This window comes from Macaca thibetana, chromosome 3, assembly GCF_024542745.1.
Source record: "Macaca thibetana thibetana isolate TM-01 chromosome 3, ASM2454274v1, whole genome shotgun sequence".
NCBI classification, from domain to species: Eukaryota; Metazoa; Chordata; class Mammalia; order Primates; family Cercopithecidae; genus Macaca; species Macaca thibetana.
The window spans coordinates 35,371,593-35,384,138 of record NC_065580.1 but is presented as its reverse complement, the minus strand read 5'-3'; the positions used below and the strand labels follow the sequence as shown (position 1 = coordinate 35,384,138).

The 12,546-nt window shown below is 39.6% G+C and overlaps 1 protein-coding gene across 4 annotated transcripts in view; it reads left to right on the top strand.

Annotated features, from left to right (window-relative positions):
• Positions 1-12,546, top strand: part of ASB15 (ankyrin repeat and SOCS box containing 15) — a 76,820-nt gene that overhangs the window by 54,946 nt on the left and 9,328 nt on the right. For 3 of the 4 annotated variants that reach the window (XM_050782614.1, XM_050782613.1, XM_050782616.1), the window contains exons 4-8: positions 606-658; positions 749-880; positions 1,960-2,118; positions 8,815-9,060; positions 11,367-11,538. In XM_050782614.1, the coding sequence (XP_050638571.1) occupies positions 606-658; positions 749-880; positions 1,960-2,118; positions 8,815-9,060; positions 11,367-11,538 (762 nt within the window). The remainder of the gene's footprint in view (positions 1-605; positions 659-748; positions 881-1,959; positions 2,119-8,814; positions 9,061-11,366; positions 11,539-12,546) is intronic. The other variant, XM_050782615.1, reaches the window with a different exon arrangement.

Sequence of the window (12,546 nt, the reverse complement as noted above, 5' to 3'; positions counted from 1 at the left end):
AATCATGACCTGCTGGGCCAGTGATTGGGAGTTTGTTTAGTAAATGCCCTGCCTATTTTCACATGTGGAACAGTTGATTTAAAACTCACATATATAGTTTAGACCATAAGCTCCCAAGTAAGTACCTTATTAGCAATTATGAAGTTCAAAGCAATAAACATTTTTTGAGCATAGAATTTTAAAAATTAGAAAAAGCCCTAGAGATCTATTAATTCCATCATTTTTCAGATGAAGAACCCACATCCAGAAAGGCAAATTGGCCTCCCCAGAATCACAAAATCAGGCTAGGATCTGAACCTAGCTCTTCTGAATCTGACTCCAATTGTTTACTCCTTTTTTATTGCTTTGAGATCTCTCAGAGATAGCATTGTACTCTTCTATTTCACCATCTTCACGAATATTCTTAGATCAATGCATTGTAAATATACTCTGTGTCTGACTCCCGTACATTTACTTTTTTAAGGAGATAAAATCAGTTGTATGCGTCTCATTTGGATCTTGATTATTAAAATTAAGCTTAAAAATGCAATATAAATTAAAATCTTTGGTTCCTTGAAATATATCACTAGTATCTAGTATCAATATGGTTTTTCTTTATCTTATAGATTTGTACCCCTAAGTGGTCAAAACAGAAAACTTGTGGAGGCCATAAAACAAGGTAAATGAGTGTACCATCTACAGTGGGATGGACTGGAGATTCCACCTTGCAAAAACAGAGATTAGTCTTCAGTCGATGTGTTTAATTTAGGTCACATTCTTGAGCTCCAGGAGTATGTAAAATATAAATATGCAATGGATGAAGCTGATGAAAAAGGATGGTTTCCATTACATGAAGCTGTTGTTCAACCCATTCAACAAATACTTGAGATTGTTCTGGATGGTAAGAGAACATAAAACACGTTTGACCAAACCAGGGCAAGAATATTGACATGCTGATGTTATAAGTGTTTTCAGTGAACATAACTAGCAGAAAGAAAAGGTGGATTAAAATATTATTTGGAATTTGAAAAAGGCAGCACCCGTGTTTTAAACTCAGAGTACAAAAATTAGGACATTTTTTGACATTCAGGGTTTACCTTTTGCATCCTTTTACCTATGAATGAGACACAGGTTGGTGGAAAGGTGTGGTTATCACATAATAGTGATAAAAGTTTCTATATGTCATGAATTAATTGAGTTATATATAACACTCTTTTCTTTTGGAAGTCAATTTTAAATTTTTCATTTTGAACTATCTCTTGAGTTAACAGTTTCCAAAAGATTCTTATATAGTACAACAGGGAGTACTGAAAATATTTGTCTTTACATTACATTGATTTTTTTTTCTTAATGTAAGCATTAAAAAATGTTGTGGCAAATCAAGCCAGTGTTAAATATTAACAATAACTTTTATGTTCTAACGCAGTGTTTTCACATCTCAGCATCTTACAGAACACTTTTGAGAGTGCCCTATTGTTCAACTTTCACTGTTGCATGACAGCTGTATGTTCTGGGAGATACACACTTGATTATTAGCCAGCCACCTAGAAAACCAGACAGCTAGACAGACAGATATAGATGATGTTAAGGATCATTTTGACACAATGATACCTACATTCAAGTACATTCTCTTTCCCACATTCACAGACTGCATTTCACAAACAAACAATTTCAGTTACAATATAAATTATAATACAAAGAATTGAAGCACTGTTTTGTAACGTATCAAGAAATGAGACCTAGCGCGCCATTTTCAAAAAAGCAGCTAGAAACAGATTTTGGTTTTCTAGCTGTCAATTTGATTAGCAACTCCATGTACATCTACTTTATCCTCACCGTCATTTGGTAAACTTTTGTCAGTCTTTTCATTTTCATCAATTGACTTTGTTCAATCTGATGTATATAATATTGGGTTGCTCTGATTTGTTTGACATCCTGTCAGTCTTTTCAACTTTTCAACATAATGCTTTCATGTCACAGCATCCTATAAGACACTCTGGGAGTTCAAGACCTGTGATGGAGAAACACCCTTGACTTTGGCAGTCAAAGCTGGTCTGGTGAAAAATGTAAGAACTTTGTTAGAAAAGGGAGTGTGGCCCAACACAAAAAATGATAAAGGAGAGACCCCCCTTCTGATTGGTAAATGACCTTTTTTTCTAGAACTTTTATCGTTTGAAACAAATAATAATTATTTATTGGAAATCACTGTATAATGGCTAAAATTGTGATCTCAGTTCCTTCCATTCCCTGAGCTACTTGCTTAAACCCCCTGTCTTCTGTCCTGTGATTTTGTTTTCCTATACTACAAGGATGTGAAATATGAAAGATGGCTATATCCTTCAGTATCCAGTTGTAGAGACTGCAACTGACCAGGAGGGCTCTGAATTAGTTTTTTGAAGCCAGAGATAGCGATTTTAAAGGAATATTCTCTAGGTAGGATCCACTTGTAAAGAGGGTTGCATGTGCAGTATGTAGCCAGAAGCAAGAGGTGGAAAGGGATTCCAAAGGGAGAGATCAAGTTCACATCAGACTGATCAGGCAAAGCTGGAAGGAAGGGGAGCCAGCAGATTCTGAGCACACAGACACAGAGCATGGCACCTATGAGGGGTACACTGTGACACAACAAGGGAAGAATGGGAAATGTGAAGGTGACATTTACCAGCTCTGTCTCGTATATCCTGCTATTTGTTGAACAATAAGAATTGGCAAGTCCGTTTGTGAAAGGAGAGAGTGATAAGATTAACTCCAAATGACCCAGAGATAACATTTCCATTCTCTTAGGGACATAGGATGGTGGAGTAAGAATTTGGTGTTACCATGGAGATTACTGGGTTTAAATCTTAGCAGTCATAGGCCTCAGTTTTCTCAAGTATAAAATGGAAATACAACACCTACCATGCAGAATTGTGATTAAAAATTAGAGAAAAAATATATAAAAGCTTTCACATGTAATAGATGCTCAAGAGGGAAGAGCCATTATGAAGTTGTCTGTGTGGCAGGAGGAGGAGAGGGAAGAGGAGCAGGAACAGGAGGAGAGGGAGGATAGGATATAAGATTATTTACCAGCAATCACAGAGGAAGACATTAAAGGTCATAGCTAGTTAAGAACCATCACAGCTCCTGCTCACAGAGGAATCACTTAAAAAAAATTAAGCAGCCTGAATATTAAGAAAATCTGAATATTGTTAAGCAAACTTGGATAAATCATGAACATTAGTAAAATATTTATATTTGATGGCATTGATTCAACAATATCAATGCAAAAAACATGTATTAAGAAGTCACATTGGCCAGGCACGATTGCTCACGCCTGTAATCCCAGCACTTTGGGAGGCCGAGGCGGGCGAATCACGAGGTCAGGAGTTCGAGACCAGCCTGGCCAGCATGGTGAAACCCCATCTCTACTAAAAATACAAAAACAAAAATTAGCTGGGCTTAGTGGCAGCTGCCTGTAATCCCAGCTACTTGGGAGGCTGAGGCAGGAGAATTGCTTGAACCTGGGAGGTGGAGGTTGCAGTGAGCCGAGATTGCACTCACTGCACTCCAGCCCGGGTGACAGAGAAAGATTCCGTCTCAAAAAAAAAAAAAAAAGTCACATTAAGCTAGAGAGTGTCCTGGGCAGTGTGGATATAAACATGAATGGACGAATCTTCCTCCTCTCAGAGTCTAGGAGGAAAGTTAAATGTAATTTAAATGGAAAATTAGTGTTATAAGTGCTATAATAAAGTATATATTTAAATTACATTAGGAGAATAAAAGAGCAGTAAATCTGTGAAGGCTTCGAAGAGCCTTGCTCTTGGATTGTCTTGAGGGTTGTATAGGGGAACATCAGCAGACAGGAGTGGCAGACTCCGAGGCAGGTGTTCTGCCCCAGTATAGCTTGCTCAGTGAAGACGGTCTCCACAGCGTGGTGTCATTTTGGCCTGGTTCCTTCCTTCTTGCCTACTTTTTTTTTGAGACAGAATCTCACTCTGTCGCCCAGGCTGGAGTGCAGTGGTGCAATCTCGGCTCACTGCAAGCTCTGCCTCACGGGTTCACGCCATTCTCCTGCCTCAGCCTCCAGAGTAGCTGGGACTACAGGTGCCCGCTGCCACACCCGGCTTATGTTTTGTGTTTTTAGTAGAGACGGGGTTTCACCGTGTTAGCCAGGATGGTCTCGATCTCCTGACCTCATGATCAGCCCGCCTCGGCCTCCCAAAGTGCTGGGATTACAGGCGTGAGCCACCGTGCCTGGCCCCTTCTTGCCTACTCTTGCTCCATGTCAGAGCTTTCAGCCTTCACAAATTCAGATAAGATGGGAAAAACAATCTAATCCATATAGTTAGAATACAGACAAAGCTTCTGTAACAAAAACCAAAAACAGATCCACAAAGCAAACAAATAAACAAGAATGACTTAAAGAGAAAGAAGTCATTTCTCTCTCACACATTGCAGAATGGCCCAGGGTTGTGAGGGTGGCTGTATCAACATTACAGTGTGTTTCCAAGGTTGCTCCCAATGTCACCATTTTCCAGGCAGCAGGAAGGAGGAAAGAGGAAGCTCTAGGCAAGCATCTTCAATTTAAAAAGATGACCTGGACAGTGCACATGGCCTTTCCCCTCATGTCCCATTAGTTCAGATTTTGTCACAATGCCACCACACCTTGGGGCAAAGGAGGCCAGGACATTTGGTGTCTACCTGGATGGTCTGTGGCCAGCTAAATACTTGGGGCCTCTGTGGCTAAAAGGAAAAGGGGAAGCATAAATACTGAGAAACCAATGATAGTCTCTGCGTACATTTTAGCCTGCCTTTAAATCAGTCACATGACACTTTTCATAAATAAACCAGAACTCTTTTCCTGAGTAGGCTCGATAGACATTAAACAGAATACGTATCTGTGGGTGTTGATTCGCCACTAGTAATGCGGCCTGTTTTGTTTGTTTGTTTGTTTTGTGACTGAGTCTTGCTCTGTCGCCCAGGCTGGAGTGCAGTGGCGCGATCTCAAAGCTCTGCCTCCCAGGTTCACACCATTCTCCTGCCTCAGCCTCCCAAGTAGCTGGGAGCTGGGACTACAGGTGCCCGCCACCACACCCAGCTAATTTTTTGTATTTTTAGTAGAGATGGGGTTTCACCATGTTATCCAGGATGGTCTCAATGTCCTGACCTTGTGATCTGCCCTCCTCGGCCTCCCAAAGTGTTGGGATTACAGGCGTGAGCCACTGCACCCGGCCCATGACCTATATTATTTTTTAAAGCCCAGAATATGCCACAGAGTATTTGCAACAACATCTGTGTTGTTTCTATAGATCACGTTGAATTTCTGCACAAAAAGGATACACTTCCAGAATTGTATACTGCTTCACTTTGCAAATAGAGAATTATTCTCCATTTGTAAGTTTCAATCCACTTATTTCTTAAAGGACAACTAAGCCGTGATTATGACTCCTTGTTTTCTTTTGGCTTCATTTATATTTTTCTTTAATGCTTAAGGCCTACAACAGAGCAGTAAACATTTACGTGCATTTCAAAGTTCCATGTTGGTTTCATTCTCTGTGCTAGCAATATCTAAAGTGTAGGAAAGGAACTCTATCACTGAATTATCAGAACTGAAATAGAATTAATTTTAGGAAACAATATATTTTAAAAACTAAGTGGTAAGGTCAAGAGAGGACTACAGTTTCCATGAAGTTAATATTCTGGAGGTGCTCGTGTACGTCCTCATCAGCCACACATCTGGGGAAGAGGGACTTTTCCTGGGTTACCTTAATCAGCACCTTTGTTGTGGAAGCCATGCCAAGTCTTCTTAGGTTTTACAGGAAAATGGATTATTCATGGCACTTCCTCAGTTTGTTCTTGAATCTATGGTCTTCTTTGGGATTTGCTATTCAGAGTCCCTTAACTTGTAGAGGAGAGATAAGAGGGAAAAAAGTATTTATTCTTTTTGTCTATACAATGCCATGTTAGTTTTTCTTATCCTAATGCCATCATCCTTCTCTCTATTTATGAGATACCCTTAGAGGGCCAAGAAAAAAATCATTTTTGGTCCATCTAGGGCCCTTATTCCCTATCAGTTATCTGGCCCTTCCATATTTAAGGTAATTTGATGTACTACAGTCATGTTATACAGTTACTTGCTGAGTGGTAGATACCTGATTTGTGATGATCTGACACTTACTAAAGGTTTTTGCACTTGGACTCCTTCTCTGCCCACTCCCCTGGAGTTGGTGTCACCTTTGCCTAGTTGGATAGGCACAAGCTGATCCTGGCCAGTGGAGCCCAGAGTAAGGAGGATGCTCAGGGATCATCTGGCATAACGCTTCAGTCCCACTGTCCTCCATTCCTGATGGCCTTACGCCATTCACAGATCGGTTCATTTTGCTTCAGACATTTTCTTTCTCACAAATCAATACACATCCTCTTCACTCCATTTCTGCTTTTAATCCACCAGTCCTTGTCAAGATAATCAAGATAGCCCTTTCCTATCATCTATGCAAAATTCTTAATCTAATTCCCTAAACTCTTCAACTGAAAGTCAGTTTTAAGCATTACTATTGAAGCTATAAATTTAAAAACTTAATAAAGAATTTGAACATTTCTGAAAAATATTCTAAAGAATTCTAAATTTTAGAATTTTAAGTTCTAGAGAAAAAAATTTATATATAATATGTAAACATATATATCCATATGTAAAACAAGACATTTTACAATTATTTTACTTAATCAGTTAAGTTACACCAGTACCATGCTTTATGAGTTTTCATTATTTCAGTCATTTATTGCTTAAGAATGTCTTCGTGAGTTAGCTTGGAAGGGGTTTCCTACTATTTGCATTATTCTTTCTGTGGGAAATATATTCTTGATTTCATAAAACTAAATTGGAAGTGAAGTTATGATTTTTTAAAAACGATTTTAAGTTGAAGATGACACATTTATGCAGTTATTTTCATGAAGAGAAACTATTTTAATCAATATGTTTTCTGAGTCAGACAAAAGGTTAAAAGATGATGGGCAAAGAGGCTCATTATTTTAATACATTTTTTTCTCTAATTATAAAACCTGCCATCTGAACAAGAAGATCCATGAGGATCTCTTAGTTTGTTTAGCTTACGTGATGTTTGCTCTGCAATAACACCAGCTAGCATGAGGTAATTCACTGTAATTAGAGCTGCCAGTGACAGTTGGGCAATTCAGAGAGAGGCATTTGTCAACAGGTTCTACTTTAGACAAGAAGAGGGAGAGAAACTGGAATCTCCTGCAGGGATAGCTTGCCTGCTCCCAAATGAAGTAGGCAAAGTTTGTCTTCACCAACCCATTACCACAATGGGAGCTGCTTTCCTCACCTTGGCTTTAGATACTTTCTGCATTCTGCCTCCTGGTTACCCCGGAATGTTCCATGCAGCCTCACATCTTCTTCTACGTTTCCCAGTACAGGCCCAGACTTTGAGTCTCTCTTTAAATAGAAGGTAGCATAGGCTTCTTCTCTAGGCCGTAAACTCTATGAGTGAAATCCAAATCTGTCTATTCTTCCTGTTGTCCACAGAGCATAACACAGAGCCTTTAGCAGAACCAGCCGTATTAACTGAATAGTAAATGAGCGAGTGAGTGAATGAATGAGTGAATGTGACTGTGTATATCGTCATTTGTAGGGGGTAGCGCTCATCCTAATCTGTTTTTTAATAAGATTTTACTTACAAGGAAAAAAAAGTTACATTTTTAGAAGTGTATACATCTAAATGGGGACAATCTCTTAATAATCCAAAAGGGGAAAAACCTTGTAACAGTATAATTTCAGCCATTAGAGACGAGCAGAGAAGGAGAGAGACAACTGATTTGGTGAACCTCCTTAATTGTACTACATTAGCCCTCACTTCACTCACTGGGAGCAACTGGCCTATGTAGATTCTAAACGATCTTATTGATAATCACCCATTAAAAATACAAGAAAGAGGGCTGGGCGCCGTGGCTCACGCCTGTAATCCCAGCACTTTGGGAGGCCAAGGCGGGCAGATCACGAGGTCAGGAGTTTGAGACCAGCTGACCAACATGGTGAAACCCTGTTTCTACTAAAAATATAAAAATTAGCCAGGCTTGGTGGCGTGCGCCTGTAATTCCAGCTACTCAGGAGGCTGAGGCAGGAGAATTGCTTGAACCCAGGAGGTGGAGGTTGCAGTGAGCTGAGATTGTGCCACAGCACTCCAGCCTGAGCGACAGAGCGAGACTCTGTCTCAAAAAAAAAAAAAAAAAAAAGGAAAGAAAAGAAAAGAGAAAGAAAGAAAAAGGAAAGAAAGAAAGAAAATATATATGTAAGAAAGACAAGTTCATTCAATACTTACTGCTATCTTTTGTGGCGAGGGAAAAAACCCTGTTTCTATAGGGGAAACCTGATGAACATTATTTACATATGAGGTTCCCGGATCCTAGGAGCGATCGAATAATAATAATAGTCAGTTACTGAGCTCCTGTTATATACTAGGTACTACACTAAGAATTTTACATACATTATTTAATTTGTATAACCCAACAACAAATGTTATTTCCATTCTGTTGGTGAAGAAATTAAAGTTTAGAAAGAGGGCACACGGCATCCTATCCTAGTGATATACGTTATTTTCTGTGAAACTCTTACCCCTCCTCCAGGTCTTAAAGGAAAGGTAGTGTCATTTTGTAAACTTATATTTCACAAATATAAACTTGGGTATGAGAAATAGAAGGGATATGAGAAATACATTATTTTCCTTGCAGAAGAAAAGTTATTAGCTAGTATCGATTTCAATATTAAATTCAGTAATTAGTTTAATACCACCTAAAGTATTTGTGTTAATAGACTTACTGTTGTTTTTAACAATCATTTTCAAGCTGTCAAAAAGGGCTCCTATGACATGGTATCAACTCTGATCAAACACAATACTAGTCTGGACCAGCCCTGTGTCAAGCGATGGTCAGCAATGCATGAAGCAGCCAAGCAAGGCCGAAAAGATATCATATCTCTGCTGCTAAAACACGGAGGCAATGTCCACCTGAGAGATGGATTTGGAGTCACACCATTAGGCGTTGCTGCCGAATATGGTCACTGTGATGTGTTAGAACATCTAATCCACAAAGGTATGTGAAAAGGAGTTACACTTTCCTGACTTTTGTCCTGCCTCTCGAACTCTCCTTTTCTCTTCACTCTTCCTCCCCTGAATGTAACTAGGGGAGCTCCTTTTCCTCTGCTAAACGGAACTTGACATCAGATTTTCTCACCTGGTCCCTCGATAGACCCTTATTCTACAACTCAGCTAAGCCCTATGCATTGTGACCTGCACATTTACCAGCCCAGTACTGATTGCTCTCGAGAAAGACAGTTCAATCTGCACATAGATGGCTCATCAGGGCCTCATGTTCATCTTCTCCTAAACTGAATTCCTCCTGTTTTTCCACTTTTCTGATGTAATAATTGCTCTTGACAGGATCAAAAGGTTGGGTTTATCTCTAATTCCTCCATCACCTGCTTTCCTAAATCCAATCAGTTGCAAACTCTTGTAGCGTTTCTCTTGTCCTCTCATTGCAATCCATCTGCCATCCTGATCAGGTCCCTCAATCCTCCCTGGACCAGTGCAAATACTTTCTAACCATTTTCTGGGTTTCTAGTCTCCCATCAGAGAATCACAGTACATACTGCAACTTGTCTTCCCTCCCTAAAGGACAGCTACAATAGTGTCAACTATCCAAAAAATAATCCCTACTGCATCATCTCAAATTGTTTTACCACGTTTATCCCTCACTGCTCCCATCTTGTATCCTACACTCCAGTCAAAATACACTAGCAATATTCCCAAACATACCTTACATTCCTTCTCTCTGGGTTTGGGTCAAGTCCTTGCCTTCATCTCTTCAGCATAATTCAAAGTCAATCTCTTGAGACACCTCCTCCCTAAATCCTTTCCTAATTCTTCCCAACAGATTGTGACATTGCCCTCCTTTAAACTCTCCAGGTGCTTTATACAACTACAGAACCATGAGTTAAGGAGACCTAACTCCTAAACTGGTTGAGCCACTACTCACTGTGAGTCCCTAGCGTTGTTCCTTCAATATCTGGTTCTCAGCGTCCTCATCCACAAATGAACGCTAGCACCACATGATCCCCAGTGATTCCCTATGGGAAAAAGACTAACATTTTTGAGGTCTCCCAATACAAGCACATTTAAGTATCAAATAAGCCCTGTGAAGTAAGCTGCATTAATCATTCACAGATGTGGAGATGGAGGTGCACGGAAGTAAACGGCTGGCCCCCAGCTCTCACCATAAGCAGCAGAGCCCCTGTCCCCTACATCATGTCTCCTTGTCTTAATGTCAGTGTCACTGGAATATCATACAGTTTGTGCTGTCTGATATTTTGTTTCATTTCCCCTCTAAGCTCCTTAGAGTAGTCACACTTATTCTTCTTGGGGTCACACACACTGATTGCACATAAGAGGGCAATAAAGTATTTGTTAACACTTTATTAACTGTAAGTATTTGTTAAGTTAAACTAGAGGGGGCCGGGCGCCATGGCTCATGCCGGTAATCCCAGCATTTTGGAATTCCAAGGTGGGTAGATTACTTGTTGCCTAGAGTTGGAGACCAGCCTGACCAACATGGCAAAACCCTGTGGTGGTACACGCCTGTAATCCCAGCTACTCAGGAGGCTGAGGCAGAAGAACTGCTTAAACCCAGAAGGTGGAGGCTGCAGTGAGCTGAGATCATACGACTACACTCCAACCTGGTTGACAGAGTGAGACTCCGTCTCAAAAAACAAAACAAAAAAAAACAAAAAAACCAAAAAATTCTTGTCTTTAAATTAAAAAGTCTAATGAGCCTTTTTCGGAAGAATTTGCCTATCAAGAAAATTGACTTCATTTCTCCCATGATTTTTGGCCCAAAGATTTTCTAATAAAACAAAGCGTGAGGCATTCGTGACTGTTTTATTAAAAATATAGAAAACATAGAGGCCCTTAATTCTGTACTTTTTAAGTCCTAACCAGAAATGAACACAACAGGCTTTGTGGAGGGTGTTTGTTTGTTTGTTTTTGAGATGGAGTCTCACTCTGTTGCCCAGTCTGGAGTGCAGTGGCGTGATCTCGGCTCATCACAACCTCCACCTCCCAGTTCAAGTGATTCTCCTGCTTCAGTCTTCTGGGTAGCTGGGACTACAGGCGTGTGCCACCATGCCCAGCTAATTTTTGTATTTTTAGTAGAGACAGAGTTTCACCATGTTGGCCAGGCTGACCTCGAACTCCTGACCTCATGATCCGCCCACCTCAGCTTCCCAAAGTCCTGGGATTACAGACGTGAGCCACTGCACCGAGTCCCACAACAGGTTGTTTTTAAGGGGATTGTTTAAACAATACCATACAGTTATCATCATGCCACATGTTTTATACGGCCAGGTGGTGATGTGCTTGCTTTGGCGGATGATGGGGCGTCGGTGATGTTTGAGGCAGCAGGAGGTGGCAATCCCGACTGCATTTCCCTCCTGCTGGAATATGGAGGAAGCGGAAATGTACCTAATCGAGCAGGGCATCTTCCTATACACCGAGCTGCCTATGAGGGGCATTATCTGTGAGTGATAAATTATAGGATAATTATTTGAGTTAAAAATGCAAATTTGTATATACAGTATAATCACAAGTCTATATGTAATACCTTTCAAAATCTGAGGAGAAATAGGCATAATCTTCAGGTTTTGATGCTCCATATTTAGATATCTAGAGCTCATTTAATTTTCCTCCTTTTGATATTCTTGTACTTCCAAAAAATGAATTTATAGTACTTTTATAATGAAAAGAAATTTTCTTTTAGAAGGAGTTAAGCCATAAGTGAGAATTCTCCACAAGCCACTCAAGAGTGCCTTTTTGTTTACAAACGTATTTAACAAAAGGCTACAGAGTTTCTAAAAATTTTGCCCTTGACAAAGGATTAAAATTTGTAACGATACTATCAGTGTTATTCCAATTATTTCCTAAGAGATCCAAGATATTATAGTATAATGTCAAATATATTCTTGAACAGAAAAGTTTCGTTATAAGTTTAGAATTCTTCATTCCATACAAATGGTTGAATAGCTTCTTAAATCACAAAATGTACAAAATTAGCACATTGGTAGAAATCTAGATCACTATATTAAACTACCCACCATGAGAAGATGGTTTTAGGCAATTAAATATATTTCATAAGATCAAAAACTTTGAAGTAATTGGGCTTTATAGTTTTCAGTGGGCCTTTGGCTAAGTGGCCAGTGATGCATAATTGATGCTAAGTGACATGTTGTTAGAGTTTACTTGGATTTAATCCCAGTGTTCATAAATTCATAAAGTAGGCACAAGAGATCAGGTTATCCTTGCCATGTGGCTCTCATACATGTCTAGCTGGTTAGTCAAGTGTGAAACTCACAACTATATCACATGTACTTAGAAATATAAACTGTGGTTGGTTATCTCAATTGGACTGATGCCAGGTTGATGGAATATTAAAGACTCTTCTTTTGGCTAATAATTCAATTGCAAATTATATGGAAGCAGACAGAATGTACATGGTCAATATTTAAAAATAGATTGCGTAGGAATCAGT